The sequence below is a fragment of the Puma concolor genome, chromosome B4 (genome assembly GCF_028749965.1).
Source record: "Puma concolor isolate L17-30 chromosome B4, mPumCon1.1.hap2, whole genome shotgun sequence".
NCBI classification, from domain to species: Eukaryota; Metazoa; Chordata; class Mammalia; order Carnivora; family Felidae; genus Puma; species Puma concolor.
In genome coordinates, this window is record NC_141673.1 from 77,280,191 (window position 1) to 77,298,921 (window position 18,731).

Here is an 18,731-nt window from a genome sequence, read left to right on the forward strand (position 1 = left end):
GAGCAGAGGGAGCTGAGACCTCCAGAGGCAGATAGCAATGAGGAGCTGGCTTCTCACCTCACAGAGTCTCAGAAAAACTCAGAAACGGAGTTATCTTGTACTGATTCCACAGAAGATGGCATTAGGGAGAAAGGCTAAAAAAGGAGGATGGTCACACTTTTTTTTTTAATGTTTATTTATTTATTTTTGATGGAGAGAGACACACACAGAGAGAGAGAGAGAGGCAGAGACAGAGAGAGAAAGAGAGAGAACAAGCAGGGGAGGGGCAGAGAGAGAGGGAGACACAGAATCCGAAGCAGGCTCCAGGCTCTGAGCTGTCAGCACAGAGTCCGATGTGGGGCTCAAACCCACGAACCATGAGATCATGACCTGAGCCGAAGTCAGATGCTTAATGAACTGAGCAACCCAGGTACCCTAGGAGTGTCACTCTTAAGATGTCTCAAGGCTCAAGTCTCCATCCACACAACTCCTGTGGTCTGGTGATTACCCTTCCCCAAACTTGCAAATAGTTTTCCCCTGGAGATAGCAAAGGAAAGTCTCCAGACCTAAGGCACCAGAAGTATAAGAAGACAGAACCATGAGAGGCCCCAGATTGGAAAATAAAAGCAGGCTGGGGCACCTGGGTGGCTCAGTTAGCTAAGGGTCCAACTTTGGCTCATGTCATGATCTCACAGTCTGTGAGTTTGAGCCCCACATCAGGCTCTGTGCTGACAGCTGCAGAGCCTGGAGCCTGTTTCGGATTCTGTGTCTCCCTCTCTCTCTACCCTTCCCACATTCACACTCTGTTTCTCTCTCAAAAATAAATAAACATTGGGGCGCCTGGGTGGCGCAGTCGGTTAAGCGTCCGGCTTCAGCCAGGTCACGATCTCGCGGACCGTGAGTTCGAGCCCCGCATCAGGCTCTGGGCTGATGGCTCGGAGCCTGGAGCCTGTTTCTGATTCTGTGTCTCCCTCTCTCTCTGCCCTTCCCCCGTTCATGCTCTGTCTCTCTCTGTCCCAAAAATAAATAAACGTTGAAAAAAAAAAATTTAAAAAATAAATAAATAAATAAATAAACATTAAAAATTTTAAAAAAAGAAAAGAAAAGTAGGTAGCCTTTAAATATTGCCCCACATCCCTAGTAAAAGATTAGATAGCCCTCTCTGATATTTGGGGGGTGCTCCAATTCAAAATAACTTGAGTCACCCTGCAGTGAACACCCTGTTTTTAAACCTTACTAATATACCTAGAGCTTCAACTCCATATCTTACTGGTATTTATATTTGATTATTTGGATGAGCAAACATCTGAGAAATCTTACAACATGAGAAATGACAACAACAAAACAAGTTATTCAGAGAAAAAAGATACAAGACAGAAGCACAGGTGGGGGCGTTAAAAAAGATATAATACAGTCAGAAAAATAAGAACAGATTATAGTATGCATGAAATAAGAAACAAGAACAACTACTAAGCAAAAACCTATGCATATCTTAAAACTACAACAGTTGAAATTGTGATTTGATAGAAGGCTCAGAAGAGAAAGCCTAGGAAATCTCCCAAAAATTAGAGCACAAGGAGTAGGAGGTGGTAGAGATGCAAAAACTGAAGAGAAATGAAAATTAGAGATTCAATCTTGGCGGCCAAAAATTCAACATAAAAGAGGTCCAGAGAGGGACTACATAGAAAAACAGAAGGAAGAAAAGAAATAAATCAATACAATTTCTCAAAATTGCAGGATTCAAAAGTGAGTCTGTTTGAAGTGCTGAGTGAGTATCCATCAGGATGAATGAACAAAAGTGAGCACAGCCGATAGAGAAGACACCAAACCTTCCAGAGAGAGATGAATCAGGCTAATCAAAGGATCTGGAGTCAGAACAGAAATAGACTTCTCAGTAGCAATATGCATCCATGCAAATGAGAAGTTTGGGGTCATCTTTCCAGTTGAGAGTGAGTGGTGATGCCACTCTTCAACTTAAGGAATACAGGAGCAGGCCCAAGTATGTACAGGCGATGAGAATTGGGCTCATAGGAATCTGAGCTGTAGAACACAGAAAAGTAAGGTAGGGGAGCTTTAAGTAAGTTACTCGTCTCTCATCGTCATTCAGACTGAGCTCAGCTGTTCTGAGATTTCCTCATTTACCCACCTTCTTAGTGCCTGTCACGGAGATCAAGTAGTATTTGAAATTCTAGTCACAGGAATGATTCCCAGATTCCCCTTACTTTAGGGAGATCTCTACCTGAGAAGATAACTCCCTCCCCTCCATATTTTGAAGGAGCCATAGGGAGGGGGAGAAGAAAGAAATGGAAAAGGATTGAATAAGCAGGGAAATCACAGTATTGACCCTTCAGAATTACCCCTGAAAGAGGATGGCTTAGTTTATACGGATGGGAGCGCTGGGGGCCTGTTCACCTCTACACCAATTCCTCCTTGTCTTAATGCAGGGATCATTCAGAAGGAAGCTGTGTCAGAGACCTGCCTGTATTTTTGGACTATTAATGCCTCATATATCACTTAGTATAGCAACTGGTGCTTAGTAAAATCAATCTCACCTGCTCTCCCCTCCTTTACTGTTCAGCAACTCCTTCGGAGTGTGGGTGGGGAAGTAAATGCAAATCTGTATTGCTTGGTTTACTTGATGGGTAGGCTCTTGTTAGTTCAAATAGTTGGCAAAAAATTTTTAAAGATTGTGAATTGAAATTCTTGTCATCTCATCCTTCAGCATTGAAAATAATGACCTTGAATGCAGTTTCTACATTCCCCACACCTCTTCAGGAGCTGTTAATAAGTGACAAGAAAAACTGGTTTGATTCATCTGCTAATGAGCTGTAGAGATGGTCTAAAGATCAAAGAAAAAAAGCAAAACCTTAGGAGATTTAGATGAAAGCAAAAATATTTCAGACAAATAAATTCAGAAAAAATGAACATACAGGTGAACTGCTTATTGTGGAAACACGGGGAAGAGTAAGCAAGAGGCCAGGAACAGGATAAACAAATACGGGGAAAGTTATTTTCAGAATCTGTTTACCTAATAATATTGAGCACTGAAATCAAACAGAAGAGGGTCATGAGAGAGATCTGCATTAATCCACTTAAGCAATTAGAATCTAGGTAGTATAGAGCTAAATTACTCATTTGGACTCCCACATAACAGTTTGCTCATACAGTAAATATGAAAGCACAGCATTGCATTGCAGGTTGTTCTACAGGAGGGTGTCTAGACTGTGGAGGACTGGGAGGCAATGACAGCTGGAAAGGGCCTTATTAAAGTGTGTTTACATTGCTCCAAACATGCAGTAGATATTCAATATGTTTTGACAGTGAAATTATTTTGAAATAATCAATTTTATCTAAAAACCATCCAAAGCAATGTGCATAAAAACAAAAAGCAAATGAAACCTTCAGATTTTAGTTTGTCTTGATTCACGATAAAAATACTCCTAGTTACACCAATTGTCCTATGAATCAGGTCAAAATGATTCACCTAATGAATGCTTATCTACTGTGATTCTATGCCGAGTATTTATAGTAAGTTTACCACAGTGTCCTTACACAGGAAATGATTTATCATAAACTGTCTATATAAATATGACCACAACGTCAGGATATTCCACTTCGAAAATAAAGGATCCTCATCTAATAAAGGTTAAATCAATCTTCAGGTTATAAGCGAGTATTAAACTCTGTCCCAAAACAATTTAAAAACAATGAAACCCATTTATAGTAAATGTGAACCCCTTTACTATAACTGTGTGGCCCATACTTATTAACACTATTTTGTAGTTGTAGCTCCATGAGTAAGCCCGTTTGCCTTAGAGAAGTGTTGCAACAGAAGAGTCCCAAGGCTTCATTTTACAGATGGAAAGAAGGATCTAAAAGCAATTTCTTCAAGGTTAAGCACAGGTGTGTGTGACAGATATGAATTTAACCCTTCTCCCCTTTAAACCCAGGTCTTGTTGTTGTTGTTTTTCAGTATTCCAGTGCAGAAGTGATAAGACAAGTTGTGCATTCTTAACTGCCAATTACGGATTAATCGACAGTGAATATTAATACAAATAAGATTTCGTTTTGTGAAATACGTAAGAGAATTAGAAAACAAAGTCAAAGGCAATAAATTAAAATCTGCCTATTCATAGTATTTATGCATCAAGAAAAACTGAATTGGATAGATAGGAAATGTATCTTACGGTGAATTTCAGTAATAGCAATAAAAAGAACTCTGGAATTAAATTTTGTCTCTAATCCATCATCGTTAGAAATCATTTTAAACGTGCTTTCCAGGCACACTTCTCTTTCTCTGTAGACGTCTGACTTGATTATTCGCCTATTCATTTTTAAAATTTAACTTTTTCAGTTTATCTTCAGTTGTAACGACTTTTCAGAAAAGTAAAACTAGACAGACCACGGAGAGCCACACACATGCAGTAAAGTTGGAGAGACAGGAAGCTGAGGGGCGGACGGAGGCTGGGGAAAAAGTACGGAGAAAACGAAGATTTCTCTATCCCCCGCCCCGCTGCATCGTGCACCTGCAGCCCAAGCTGGGGTCCCGGCAGGGACGAGGAGTCGCGCCTCTTGCAAGGCCACCTCGGGCCCCTGACTGAGCGCGGAGGGGGCGCTGCGGGTGCCTCAACCGGTCGGCCGGCCCGCGCCGGGCTGCGATTGGACGCGCCGCCGCCAGCCACCAGCCCAAACACTAAAGCGCTGGGAGGAGGCGGGGGGAGTTCTAGCGAGTCGAGGGCTTAGGCTTTTTCACGTCTCCCCAACCCCCTACCCTTCCTCTCCGCACTCCATGCCGGGTCTCTCTCTCCAGCTCGCCGCGTCTGGCTGGCTCCCACCGCAGGAGACTTGGCGCAAACCTAACCGCCGCCGCCTCGCGCGCTTCCAGCCCCAGCCTCTCCGCCTTCGCCTGCGCCCCCCTCTCGCGCCATGGGGCCAACCTGCGGCTCCTAAGAGTTGCCGCTGGGAGCAGCGCGCTCTCCCGCCCATTTCCCCACGAGCGGGCGATGGCTTAGGGCGCCAGAGGGGCCAGCCCAGAGGTACCGGGAAGGGGAAATTCGGCCGGCCGACTGGGGAAAAAGAGGCCAACCATGAGTTTCCACAAGGAGGACGGAGTGAGCAGCCTGTGCCAGAAGGCGCTGCACATCGTCACCGAGCTGTGCTTCGCGGGCCAGGTGGAGTGGGAAAAGTGCTCGGGCATCTTCCCCCGGGACAGGGGCAGCCAGGGCGGAAGCAGCACAGGTAACCGGGGCGGGCCCCCCTCGTGTCCGCGCGCTCCGCCGGGACCCCGCGCGGCGCCAGGGCGCCTGTGGGACGCCGCGCCTTCCTACCTCGCTCCTCTTTCCGCTCAGCTCCCGGACACCTGGAGCGTGGGTTCTTCGGGTTTTGTCGGCTCGACTCCGCCTGCCCGGCTTCTTCCACCTCCCCGGCGTGCTCCGAGCCCGCCGCGCCGTCCCTCGCTCGCCGCCGCTCTCCCACGCCTGCGGGCTCCCTTCCGGGGTGGCGAGGCGAGGCGAGGCGAGCGAGGGCGGCGGCGCACAGCCTGTTACCCAGCGCTGCCTGCGAGAGCCGCTCGCCGGCAGGACCCCAGCTGCCCTCTCTCGTGTCGCGGCTCGCGAGCTTGGGGAAGGGGCAAAAACCACCTTGCAAATAGGGTTGCCTTGGCCTCCGGGAGCGGAAAGGCTCCGGGGGCGGGGGAGGGGGTGTGTGTGTAACTCGCGGCTACAACCTGTCGAGCCTTTGGCAGTGTCCGAACCCCTTATTAAATGTGATTTTGGAGGGTTTCGTGACAGCGTTGGCAAAACAGGGATTCTTTTTTGAGGCGACAACCAAGGCTCGGGTCACATATAAAGTGGAGGAAAGAGAAAAGATTAGAAATTCTTTCTACACACATGCTGTCATGCACACCCCAACGCACGGGCATCCTCCCTCTCCCTTCACGAAACTTGGAAGAAATGGGGTGAGATGGAGAAGGACACCGACCGTCAGAAATCTGGAAGTGGAAAGAAGCCTCAGGTGACAGGTTTTTCTCGGAGGGTTGAGGGGAACCGTATCAGAACTAGTGTTTGGTCACTCCTGGGGAAAGGGTTTTAACCACCTGCGCAGTGCTTGGTTAGTGTAGCCTGTTGTCCGTTCACACGAGCGAGAGGGACTCCAGAGTTGCGGGCCGCGTGATTTCGAGAGTCCCTTGTGACGGTCACTTGTGGCTTTGGGCGACCAACAAGCACTGCTTTCGGGATTTTCGGCAACGGGCTGGAAGATCGCCATCTCTTCTGTAGGTCTTGTTTCTTCCCCTTTGCTTTCTGTCATTTTTGTCCTCGTGGCAGGGCTTCGTGGCTTGAGGGCAGCCAGGGCAACAGGTGAGAGCTGGACCGCTCAACTCAAGCGGAGCGCGACTGCCCACAGCTTTGCGGGCTGGGGAAGGGGGCCAGGAGGGCGCACTGAGTGAATCTCTCCCAGCCACCACCACCACCAAAGAAAAGGGAGAGGAAGGGGAGGTGGGAATAGATGTGGTTTAGCTTTTCCCTACCAGTATTTAAATGGACTATCTGCAGGGTTTTCAAATTCTCTGATCGTGGCAACCGGAACCAAGAGAGGCTTCTTTTCTGTCTGCGGTTGGCAGAACCTGAGAGATGCTGCTACTTGAACCCTGGAGCGGAAGGGTACATGATTGGTGCTGTCCCCATGCTGGACACTTAGACGTTTTGTGCATATACAAATAAAACAGTCTTTTTTCACTTATTCAGTAGGTGTTGAATTCCAACGAGTGTATCAAACAACTATTAGTGGAAGGAACTGGGTGAACACAGTGTATATGTGTGTCACGTGTATGGTTGCTAAGCATGAGATAAATACCCAAAATAGTGTGACCTTAAAAGTCCTCTGTGTTGATATTGGATAAACTCTTCTGAAACATCTTTAGCGATCGACTTTCTAAAGATAAGACTCCAAGAAGAAATTAAAGTATTTAAATTTAAATACCTGTAATTTGGTCATTTAACGGTTGATGCTGTGATCATCTGTTTGTGATCATACACCAAGAAGTGGTCTCCTGGTTCTCAGATTGGCTGGTAATGAGGAAAACTGTGCAGTCGGAAACCAATTACTAGCTTATAAATCTTTCTAAATATACAACCGTATAATTTTAAGGTAAAACACAGTATAAGAATTGCAAAAAGGGTGTTGAGCTAAAACACAGTATATGAATTGCAGAAAGGGTGTTGACTACAAGAGGTAGTCGTAGTTCCTATTCCTTTTGGCCTTTCCCTTGGAAAGAAAAATTGGGGAAAAATGAGTCTAAAACAATTTCATGGATATTTTTCTTCTGTAAAGAGAAAATATATGCTATTCAGATGGAGTATTTGATTTAATATATGAATATATTTTGAGTGGCTACCACTAAAGAAGACATTCTGTAAGGTTGTATGAGATCTAAAGATGCACAAGATTACTTTACATTTTCCATTTGTAAATCTGTACAATTAGAAATAAAATACTTTAATCCACAAATAAACTCCCAATACCAATAGATATCTGCAAAATGGATTCAAATATTACCTACTGAATCTTTATATTAGCCACTCAGCTTCACATTATTCTTTATAGTCGATTTTCTTATAACTTAGCACCTGTGCCCTTTATTCTAGGTCTCTAAATAAAAACACTTCCAGTAGGTGACCCTTCTACTCACTGTTTGTTGAATAGGAAACACATTATTGGTAGGAGGGCATCTACATTGACTGGCACAGTGGTTATTTACTTTGAATGTTAATCAGCACTGCCCATATGGTGTCAGTTATTCAAAGGGTGAAGTGACAATTACAGGCTTCCAGATTGTGTATATTTTTAGATTCCTTCCCATAGGAGTAGAGGGGGAGAAATTCTGGTAATCCCAATTAAAGTCATTCTACATTAAAGAACTTATGAATCACACATATAAATAATATATTCTCCTACCAGTGTTTTAAGTGCCAATAAAGAGTGGGCTCCACCATCCTCTTTACTATAACAGCAGTAGCAGAAGCATCAGCAGTGTTATTGGCATTAAGGATCTACCAATCAAGTTGACTAATCCCATATTTTCATAAGATTTGTGAAGAATTAGACTGCATCTGCCAACACCAATTAATTTACTTTTTTTGAATAGTTTATTAGAGACATTATTGATGTCAGCATTACTAGCACACTGGAAAGTTCATCATGTGTAATTTTTAGAGAATCAAATGTTTGCCCTCTCTTTACCTCTGACCCCCACCCCCAATAGACATGTCACCAACTAAATTCATCTTCATGCACAATATGATTTAATACTTAGGGAACATACAAAACAATATATCAGCCAAAAATGTTATTTTTCAGATATACCATGACTAATACACATAATAGTTTTGGAACTGCATTTGGGTTCATTTCTGGTCAGTCTTTAATTGCTGCCCCATATCCAAATGCTTATGAGGTTTTAGGAAAGTATGTTGCTTAAAAGGCAGACCTCATAAACCATAGCTAATCAAACCCCCTGAAGCACATAGTCACATCACAATTGTATAGACCTAACCTTAATTTAAATATTTTCAATAAACATTTAATTCATCATTGTTTTGATTTTGCATTTTAATACTTTTAATTTGGAACTAAAAATTCTAAAATAAAAGTTTAAACAATTTCTTTCTCAATTTCTATGTGTATTCCTGAATTTTGTAGATGTAGGGATCAGTAGGTATATGGCAAAGAATTTCTTTGAAGTTACTTGACTAATAAAGGAGATTGCTAAGTAAGATTTTTAAAATTACACTGTGATTCTCTGAGATTGAGGCATTTTAAGTCTATGATAAGGGCTTAAAATGAGTAAGGGTGTTTCGTAGGTTTTTCTCTACAGACACAAAGCAAATGATTACTTAATCTATAATTCTGGTACAACTACACACTGAGTTTTACACATTCTAATGATTGTATAAAGAGTTACAATTTAGAAATATAGTGGAAATTTTTCCTCAAAACTTGTAAATATGAGACAGAGTAATTGAACCATAATAAATTCAGATACACCCATATATGAAGAAGGATGTAAGAAAGGATTTTTTTCCTTCTCCCACATTGTCACTCCAATGAAGAATGACACTCCAATCAAGAAAGTCTCATTTTTACATGATCATCAATACATACTATGCTTGGTATCATTTGCTCCAAAGGGAAATGAACAACTGCTTTCAAAGGCCAAGCCAGTGTCCGCAAACACCTACTTTTCTTAATTCTGAGATATCAGTATTTTGACAATATTGACAGGATTTGTTTTGCTTTAATCTTTTTTCTTCTTGAGACAAATTAAGATCTATATTTCTTCTTTTTAAAAAAAAATTTTAAGTTTATTTATTTTGAGAGAGAGAGAGGCAGGGAGGGGCAGAGAGAGGGAGAGAAAATCCCAAGCAGGTTCAGCGCCACCAGCACAGAGCCCAATGTAGGGCTCAAACTCACCAACCATGAGATCATGACCTGAGCTAAAATCAAGAGTCAGATGCTTAACCACCTGAGCCACCTAGGCACCCTTATATTTCCTCTTTATATGAGCTGTGAATCTCTGAAATCAGATCCTTACAAGAATGATTTTATGGGGCGCCTGGGTGGCGCAGTCGGTTAAGCGTCCGACTTCAGCCAGGTCACGATCTCGCGGTCCGTGAGTTCGAGCCCCGCGTCGGGCTCTGGGCTGCTGGCTCAGAGCCTGGAGCCTGTTTCCCATTCTGTGTCTCCCTCTCTCTCTGCCCCTCCCCCGTTCATGCTCTGTCTCTCTCTATCCCAAAAATAAATAAACGTTGAAAAAAAAAATTTAAAAAAAAAAAAAAAAAAAAAAAAAAAAAGAATGATTTTATATATAAGATCTATAGCTGTCCATTTCATTCAAATCCCATTGTCTTTAAAACTTAATCATCATTTTGTTTTATGGAAAAAATTAGTCATTATTTGGATACATCTACATTCATTTACAAGATTTTTTTACAAGATTCTGGCAGAAGATAAACATCACAAATGTTTATTGGAATCTCTAATGCCAATTAAAATTATCTATATTTTGAAAATACAATTGTGTTCTTCCTGATGTATACATTAAATCAGTAGAACATAAGCTCTTTGAGAGCAGTGGTTTGTCTACTGTCTTATTCTCAGTGCCTAGAAAAACCTATGGCTCCTCTTAGTCTCAATAAATATTTGTTGGATTAATGAAAGAATGAATGAATTAATAAATTCATCCTCAAGAAGCCACAGAACAAAAGGCTTGAAATATCAATGAACTGAATTATGAGTTTTGATTACAAGAAATCGTATTTTGTTTATGATAATAGCAGAAATTAGAGCATTTGAGGTATTTAAAACCTAGAATATGAGCAAAATACTCACAAAAAAGCAACTGAACATCATATGGGTATCTGTTGACTTCCCACAGAGTGTGTTCAGGTAGAGCTATGATCCAGTGGCTAAATTTGTAAGTGTTGTGTAATAAATGTATTAAGTTTATGCAAGTTCTAGAAAAGTGAGAATATCTACTTAAAATATCAATTTATAATAGTAAAAGAAAGCCTGTTTGCTTAAGTAGAAACTAGCATGGGGAAGATAATCATCTTTTTTAAAATGCCTATTAGTCATACCAGTTAGAACTAGAAGTCATTATTTTGCAGTGTTGAAAACGAAGGCAGGGAAAGTTAGCAACTTCCCCTCAAATCAAGCTAGTTAATGAAGCAGCAAGGATAAAAACCCAGGGTTCCTTAGGTTCCACAAAAAGTAAGCATAGGAAGATTTCCTAGGGGCATCCTTGGTGCCACAGGGCACTGGAACAAATGTTTGTAAAAAATAGGCTCTTAACTATCATTATACCGTTGGCTATAATTAGTGATGTATTAAGATTTCTCAGTGTGTAATTATGACCCAAATTCCAAAATTTCCTTTTGTTAGATATACTGTCATACAAGCGTAAGACACAACATTCTTTATTTTTCTTACTTGAGTACATGCATGCATATAATTAAGTGTACATGAGTGTTAATTCATGAATGCTTAGCTAAATATAATTGATTCATTTGAACAGTAAAATCATGTAAAAGATTTTAGTGTGTTTGAAATGCACAACTTTGAATGCATATAATTATAAATATAGCTCCTTCTGTATGTCCATAAATAAGCCTATAATGAAAACAGATATTAAATTTCTGGTTAAATTATTTTTGTTACTTTGTAATTAGAAAAATAATACATTACAATCAATTTTTGCTTTATTTTCCTACCATTTTTTGGGTATGTAAGTTTAGTAGTCAACCGTCTATATATGTCATTATTAAAATTCAGTGCTATAATATCAAAGAAAACTAGGCCTCCTAATAGGAAGTGTTATTATTAAAGCTCAATAAATTATGTTGTTTATTTCTAATTTGTACAATACTGATTTTCTCTGTTGGTGGAATATCCAGCACTGGCCAAGTTTAGAAACAGTCTCTGACTGAAGCAATGGCTTCTTGTTATTGTATAATAGTTTTCTTTTTCCTTATTTTATTTTATTTTATTTTATTTTATTTTATTTATTTTATTTTATTTTTTAATGTTTATTTTTGAGAGAGAGAGAGAGAGAGAGAGAGAGAGAGTGCAAATGGGGGAGGGGCGGAGAGGGAGACCCGGTATCTGAAACAGGCCCCAGCCTCTGAGCTGTCAGCACAGAGCCCACCACGGAGCTCGGACTCCGGACTGGTGAGATCATGACCTAGGCTGCAGTCGGACACTCAACTGACTGAGCCACCCAGGTGCCCCTTTCTTTATCATTTTAAATATCCTAAATGACTACTGAAACTGTAAAAGCTGACATCATCATGACTTAGGTAGACTGTCTGAAAATAAAGCTGTATATATATATACATATATATATGTACATACATATGATATAAATATACATATATGTATATATGTATATATACATATGTATATACATATACATATACATATGTATACACACACACACACACACACACACAAATACTGTATATGTATACATAAAATCATAAAATTGTTCTGTGATGCCTCAGAGCTAGAAGGGTAGAATGATGAAGGTGGGAGGGACTGATACTACCTTTTTTTCATCCGGGTGGATCCTGAAGTGTGTTACGATCTGCTATTTAACATTCTGTTATGGAATAGAGAACATTACAGTCAATTTAAAAAACCTTGTAAATGTCAATTTGTTCATACTACAGAATTATTTTAATCAAACACTGAGGACTATAGTTTACAGTCTTTATTATTCCCTTAATTCTGTTTCAATAGTCATAGATTTATAGGAATAATGGATAAAACAATATTAAACTTATTATCATTTCTAACATGTTACAATATGAGTTGTTACTATATCTGAGAGGTGGTTTTAGCATTATGCTTTTATTCAACAAATATTTATTGAACACTTAGGTAAAAGCCACTGTGCCAGACATAAAATGTACTCGTACTAGACAGCCTGGGTGGCTCAGTCAGTAAAGTGTCTAACCCTTGATTTCAGCTCAGGTCATGATCTCACGAACCATGATTCCTCCATCAGGGGTTGCATTGGTAGGGCAGAGCCTGTTTGGGATCCTCTCTCTCTGCCTCTCCCCCACTGGGTGCATGTGCACACATGTGCGCTCTCTCTTTCAAAATAAATAAATAAGCTTAAAAAAATAAAATGTACTTGTACCATTAATTAAATGCTGTACATAGTTCAAGTTATTATAAATGTAGAATTAATAGATAATCACAGATTATAAATTATTTACTCAATTATGAACATGTGTAAAGATTTTTTTATAAGTTAGGATACTTTTATATCATATTGAATACCATATTTGATTGAATCTAAGATGCTATTGATTATAAGATGCACCATTATTTTATATGGTACCAAAAAGAAAAAGAAATGTCACTAAATAAATTATAACTTGATACTTTGTTATCACAGAGTTTTTATTTCACACTTATGTAGAGACTTCTCTTAAAACAGACATAAATTGTTGAAATCATATATCACTCTTGTACAAACATAAAAAGTAAACTAAAAGACATAAATGGGTTAAAATAAGTTTAAAGTTGACCATGATTCTTCTGAATGGCTTTTTGATTTCAGAATTGGTGACACCATTGTTTTTCCACTCATTATTAGGCTCTGTGCCATCAAGAGTGCTGTCAAGAGTGGTAATGGTACATTTTTTTCCTTAAAAGAATTCATAAAAGATATAAAGGCCATTTGGTGTTGTGCTCTAAGCTACCTGTACAGTTATGTGCAATGTTAGCAATGTTGGCAAACTCACTGACTCACTGCCTTCTCCACCTATCCCCCAAAAGTTTGTCTTGTAAGGTTTAGTGCTAGGCTTTACTGTTTTCTCCACTGTTTTGGTTTTTTTTTTGATTGTTGTTGTTTTTTAAGCCACTTGGACTCATTCTATGGCTTTTTATATTGATGTCTTTGTTTTGCACATACACAGAGAAAATTATGACATACTTCCTGGCTATTAGTGATTGTAATAAGCCATTGATACTAAAATATATTCAGATTTCAGAAAATAAATGTTTTAAAATATGCATATTATAATCAACTCAATATAGTATTAATACAAAGTTTTTATCATTTATTGAAATTCAAGAAAAAGGCAAATCAGTACTGTTAAAATGGAAATTATAAGAGGCATTGTTGCAAGGATAATATGTTGATTGATTATGTCTTGGATATATAGATGAAAAAGAGACTGCTAGTTATTTCCAAGTATTCATTTCCCCCCTTTTATTTCACAGTATCAGAATCCTTTATTTTTATTTAGATATGTAGCAGCATTAAAATAACTTATTTTTTTTTATTTATAAATGACAACTTTTCTCAGCTTTCTTTCTGGTTTGCTGCAGCCACATGACTACATCTGACCATCAGAATGTTAGTGGCAGTGATGTGTACTACTTCCAGGCTGTGCCCTTAGAATTAAAGGACAGACTCTCACCTTCCCTTTCCCCATGGTATTCTACCACCTAACTGCCTGGAACATGGGCATGGTAGCTTGCCATCTTGGACATTAAGGAGAAGGCAAAAGCCTTTGAATAGCAAAGCACAAATATAAAAAAAAAAAATTAGGACTCTAGACACCTTGAACCTGATGTGTATGCCCTGGCCTGCTTATGCTGGAATAGTTAATTACATGAGAGAGAAATAAACTTCTTCTACCTTGTTTAAGTCACTGCTAGTTTAGCCTCTTGTTATAGAAATCAGAATTATGCCCTATTATAATATTAGAGTTGACCCTTGAACGACACAGGATCCAACTGTGTGGATCTACTTATATGCAGATTTTTTCTAGTACAGTACTCTAAATGTATTTTCTCTTTTTTATAATTTACTTAAGAACATTTTATTTTTTCTAACTTAATTGTAAGAATACAGTATATAATATAACATAAAATATATGTTAATCAAGTGTTTATGTTATTGGCAAGGCTTCTGGTCAACAGTAGGCTATCAATAGTTTTAGGGGAGTCAAAACTTAATATGGCAGTTTTCAACTGTGTGGGACTTGGTGCCTCTAACCCCCTCATTGTTTAAGTGTCAACCACAACATCATCTGAATAGGATAAATAGGTTAACTTCAAAGATAATTCCAAATTTTTATCTTAGAAACAGTTTCCCTCAGCTTTCTTTGAGTAATGTTGATTTGGGGCACGTGGGTGGCTTAGTCAGTTAAGCATCCGACTTCAGCTCAGGTCATGGTCTCATGGTTCATGGGTTCGAGCCCTGGATTGGGCTCTGTGCTGTGTGGAGCCTGCTTGGGATTCATTCTCTCCCCCCCACCCCCCACTCTGTTCCTCCTCTACTCATGCTTTCTCTCTCTCTCAAATAATAAAAAAAAAAGAGTTGCTGATTTGGGTTTTATTCCCCTTCTTTCTCTATGGAATGATGCCATAAATATGGTCTATGTTCAGGCAATAATGGGAAGAAACCAAAGAACAAAAGGCTTGAAATATCAATGAACTAAATTATAAGTTTTGATTAATTACAAGAAATCATATTTTTGTACATTTTGAAAATTAAAGAACTAGAACTTTAAAATTTAAAAAAATGATACAGAAACCACAGATAAGAATATCAATTAACGCAGTGGTGATGGGCATGGAGAGCACACCAATTGGTCTGTGCTTTTCTGTGTGATCATATCCATCTGTGTAGGTAGTAGACAATTAGATCTAACACTTTTTACAAGCCTCAGTGAATAGGACCATGCAAATGTTATGGTCTGGTTACATAGACTTTAGCAAAGTTCTGCTTTACAAAAGTTTCTGAGGAATTAGCATTTTTTGGCTTACTCTTCTCTCTCTTTTTTTTTTTTTTTTCCTTTAACATTTATTTATTTATGAGAGAGCATGATCAGGGGAGGGGCAGAGAGAGAGGGAGACACAGAATCCGAAGCAGGCTCCAGGCTCCAAGCTATCAGCACAGAGCCCGACACGGGGCTCAAACTCACAAACTGTGAGATCATGACCTGAGCCGAAGTCGGACGCTTAACAAACTGAGCCACCCAGGTGCCCCATGGCTTACTCTTCTCTTATGAGAGTTGTGTTTTCTCAGTTTTTCAGAACTGGGTCACTTTATTTTGAATTATTAAGACACAGTGAAAGAATAAAATCTTTATACCAAAAGTGAGTCAGAGACATCTCGACAGATAAGTAGACAGTGGTAAAGCAATGGTTATGCATATTTATGTAATCAAGCCAGAGTTTGAGCAATTTTAAACCTGATTATCTGGGCACCTAATCTAATATCTGTAAATTTAATTAACTCTTAATCTTCCCAAAATATAATAAGATGAATGTCATATAATGGATTCTTTTTAACTATTCAGAGACATTGAAAATTTGAGATAGGGTCTACTCATTAAGTTTGCCTATTGCAAGGGTAACTTCAAAGGCCCTGCAGAGAAGGCAAGCAAAGCCATTTATATTCATCACCCTGGCCTCCCCATGGCTGACCTTTTTCCTCCAGTGTTCTTTTCTCTACCTAACCTCCCCAGTCCCCAACCACAAGTTCCTATGCCTTCACCTTTCTCACTTGGAAACTCCGGTCCTTTCACCTTTCTACTTCTCTGTGAATTCTCTGTCAATAGATATGGCACCATACTTAATGATGCATCATTTCATCATTGCAATCACTTTCTCCTTTGAAATATATTACATCTTCCAGTGCTGTGGGGAAGGGAGACCTCATTCATGAATAAATTCATCTGCTTCTCTATCCCTACACCAGAGCAATCAACTATTTAGGAGGTTTTAAAACCAGGCAAGCTAGTATCCAATTTCAAAAGAACCCTCAATTCTGAACGGAAATCCTGTGTTTTCCTATTCAATTTTCTCCTGTTCTCTACGATTCCTATTTTCAAACTCCCCCCCGCTATATCTAAATAATCCAAGCTATTCCCAAATATCCCAAAGTAACTGGCAGTTGACCCCAACTCCTACTTTGGAGAGAAAATACTACTTATAAATAAGAATTCACTTGACTTTCTACCCAAGACCTAAAAACTTCCCTGATTGCAGAACCATCCTCTTTTACTTGTAAAGGAAAAAGTGAGGCAATCCTTTCATCTTTGCTTCAGACGCCATCCATCCATTTTCACCATTTATGGGACTTCATTTAATTATTCATTTGCTTAACTTTCTATGTCTTCTTGTCTGCTGATTCCTTCCCTTAAGTTTTAAAACATGCTTGAGTATTGCACATCCTAATAAAACACCTCCGTCACCTCCACGTGCTCCTCTTTCCTCCTTTCTCTTTCCTCCTTTCCAACATCCAGTTTCCTGAAGGAATGGTCTACTCTCATAGAATCCACTTCCTCACTCCTATTCATTTATTTAACCACATTAATGTACTTAATATAGCCTCTCCTTCACTAATCTCATTGAATTCACTAAAACCTACTTGTTAATGTTAATAGTTACTTATTCTAATTGAACTTACTTTAACGTTTTTATGTTGATTACTTCTTAGGATATTCTCCTCCAGGGATGTCTTGGTAGCTGAGTCAGTTAAGTGTCTGACTCTTGATTTTGGCTCAAGTCAAGATCTGACAGTTGTAAGATGGTGCCCCCAGTCAGGCTCCTTGCTGAGCGTAGAGCCTGCTTAAGATTCTCTGTCCCTTTGTCCCTCCCCCCTTCTTATGCTTTCTCTTGCTCGCTCCTTCTCTCTCAAATATATATATGAAAACACATTGACCTGAGTTTGTTTTTTCGTACTTTCTCAGGTTTCTATGCACACAGGCTCTTTGTTCCTTTAAGTTCTTTTTCTTTAAATATTGATGTACTCAGGTTTCTATCAAATTTTGTCTTCTCTTTCATGGATTCAGATTCCACTATTAAAGGAAGTCCTTCAATTTCATCTTTAGTTGCAGTCAGGCATTACCAATAACTTCCTCAAAATTTCTACTTGCATGAGCACAAGTACTTCAGACTTAGTATGACCAAAGCTGAAGGCATGGTCTTCCTTACTTCATCATCCTGTTTGTCTCCCACTAACTCACATTTTTATCCTTCAGTCTTCACACTCCTTCACTGGAACTTTAACTTCCAGTTATCTCCTGAATCTGCATTTCTCCTCATTTCAGCAGCCCTCATTCAGAACCACTATAATCCTTCAATGAATGACTATTATCATATGTTAACTAGTTTCTCTTCTTCTAGTCTGACCTCCACTCTTATCTTCTCCTTAGCCAGAGTGTTATTTCTGAAATGCATTTCTGACCATTTCAATATCTTTATTTAAAAATGTTTCTGAGGTTACTTATTTTTCTTTGAACTAAGTCCAGACTCATAACATTTTTCATACCATGGTTAAATGTGAGTCACAGTCATAAAAAAAATCATTTAAAACATTTTGATGACTTTATAAATTCTCCCAGATTCTTCCTTATTCTTTTGATAGTCAGATACTTTTATTTTGCTAAACAAATTTTGTTGAAAAAATTTATGTCATAAAGACCTAAGTATTTTTTTTTTAATTTTTTTTTCAACGTTTATTTATTTTTGGGGGGACAGAGAGAGACAGAGCATGAACGGGGGAGGGGCAGAGAGAGAGGGAGACACAGAATCCGAAACAGGCTCCAGGCTCTCAGCCATCAGCCCAGAGCCTGATGCGGGGCTGGAACTCACGGACCGTGAGATCGTGACCTGGCTGAAGTCGGACGCTTAACCGACTGCGCCACCCAGGCGCCCCATAAAGACCTAAGTATTAAACAGTTCATTTTGTTTTTAATACCTTTACTGGTTAGCCATAATTACAATAGCAAGCAATGCAAAATATATAAAATACAATAAGCTTATTTTTATAAATTTAGTTTCATTGTTTCAGGATAAAATTCTAATTATCCCAACTTCTTTCACTTTTTGCTGTTGAGAAGAAGGAAATCTCTTTTTCCCTTTGCTGTATGTTTTTGAATGAAAGGAGCTGCAAGATAGGAATCTTGGCCCACCCTCATCTCTGAGAAATGACTTATCAGTTTCCCCCTTCTTTGATGTATGAGCTTCATATACTCAGGAAACAAATATTCTCTACTCCTCCATGTAGTAAATTTTATGGGGTCCAGTCCTCATGGGGAATACCAGTGGTGGTGCAGCCAGGCTTGTGACTGTATGGTCAAGTCTAATTCAATTCAAGGTGGCATATTAGCAAGTCCACTTTCTGACAGACCTAAGCTGATAGCTGCCTGTATTTTAATTGCTGCCTG

General features: G+C 39.4%; 1 protein-coding gene across 2 annotated transcripts in view; it reads left to right on the forward strand.

Annotated features, from left to right (window-relative positions):
* Positions 1 to 4,699: 4,699 nt before the first annotated feature.
* SYT10 (synaptotagmin 10) overlaps positions 4,700 to 18,731 on the forward strand; it is a 72,234-nt gene continuing 58,202 nt past the window's right edge. For both annotated transcript variants that reach the window (XM_025930376.2, XM_086713667.1), the window contains exon 1: positions 4,700 to 5,217. In XM_025930376.2, the coding sequence (XP_025786161.2) occupies positions 5,067 to 5,217 (151 nt within the window). In that variant the 5' untranslated portion in view covers positions 4,700 to 5,066. The remainder of the gene's footprint in view (positions 5,218 to 18,731) is intronic.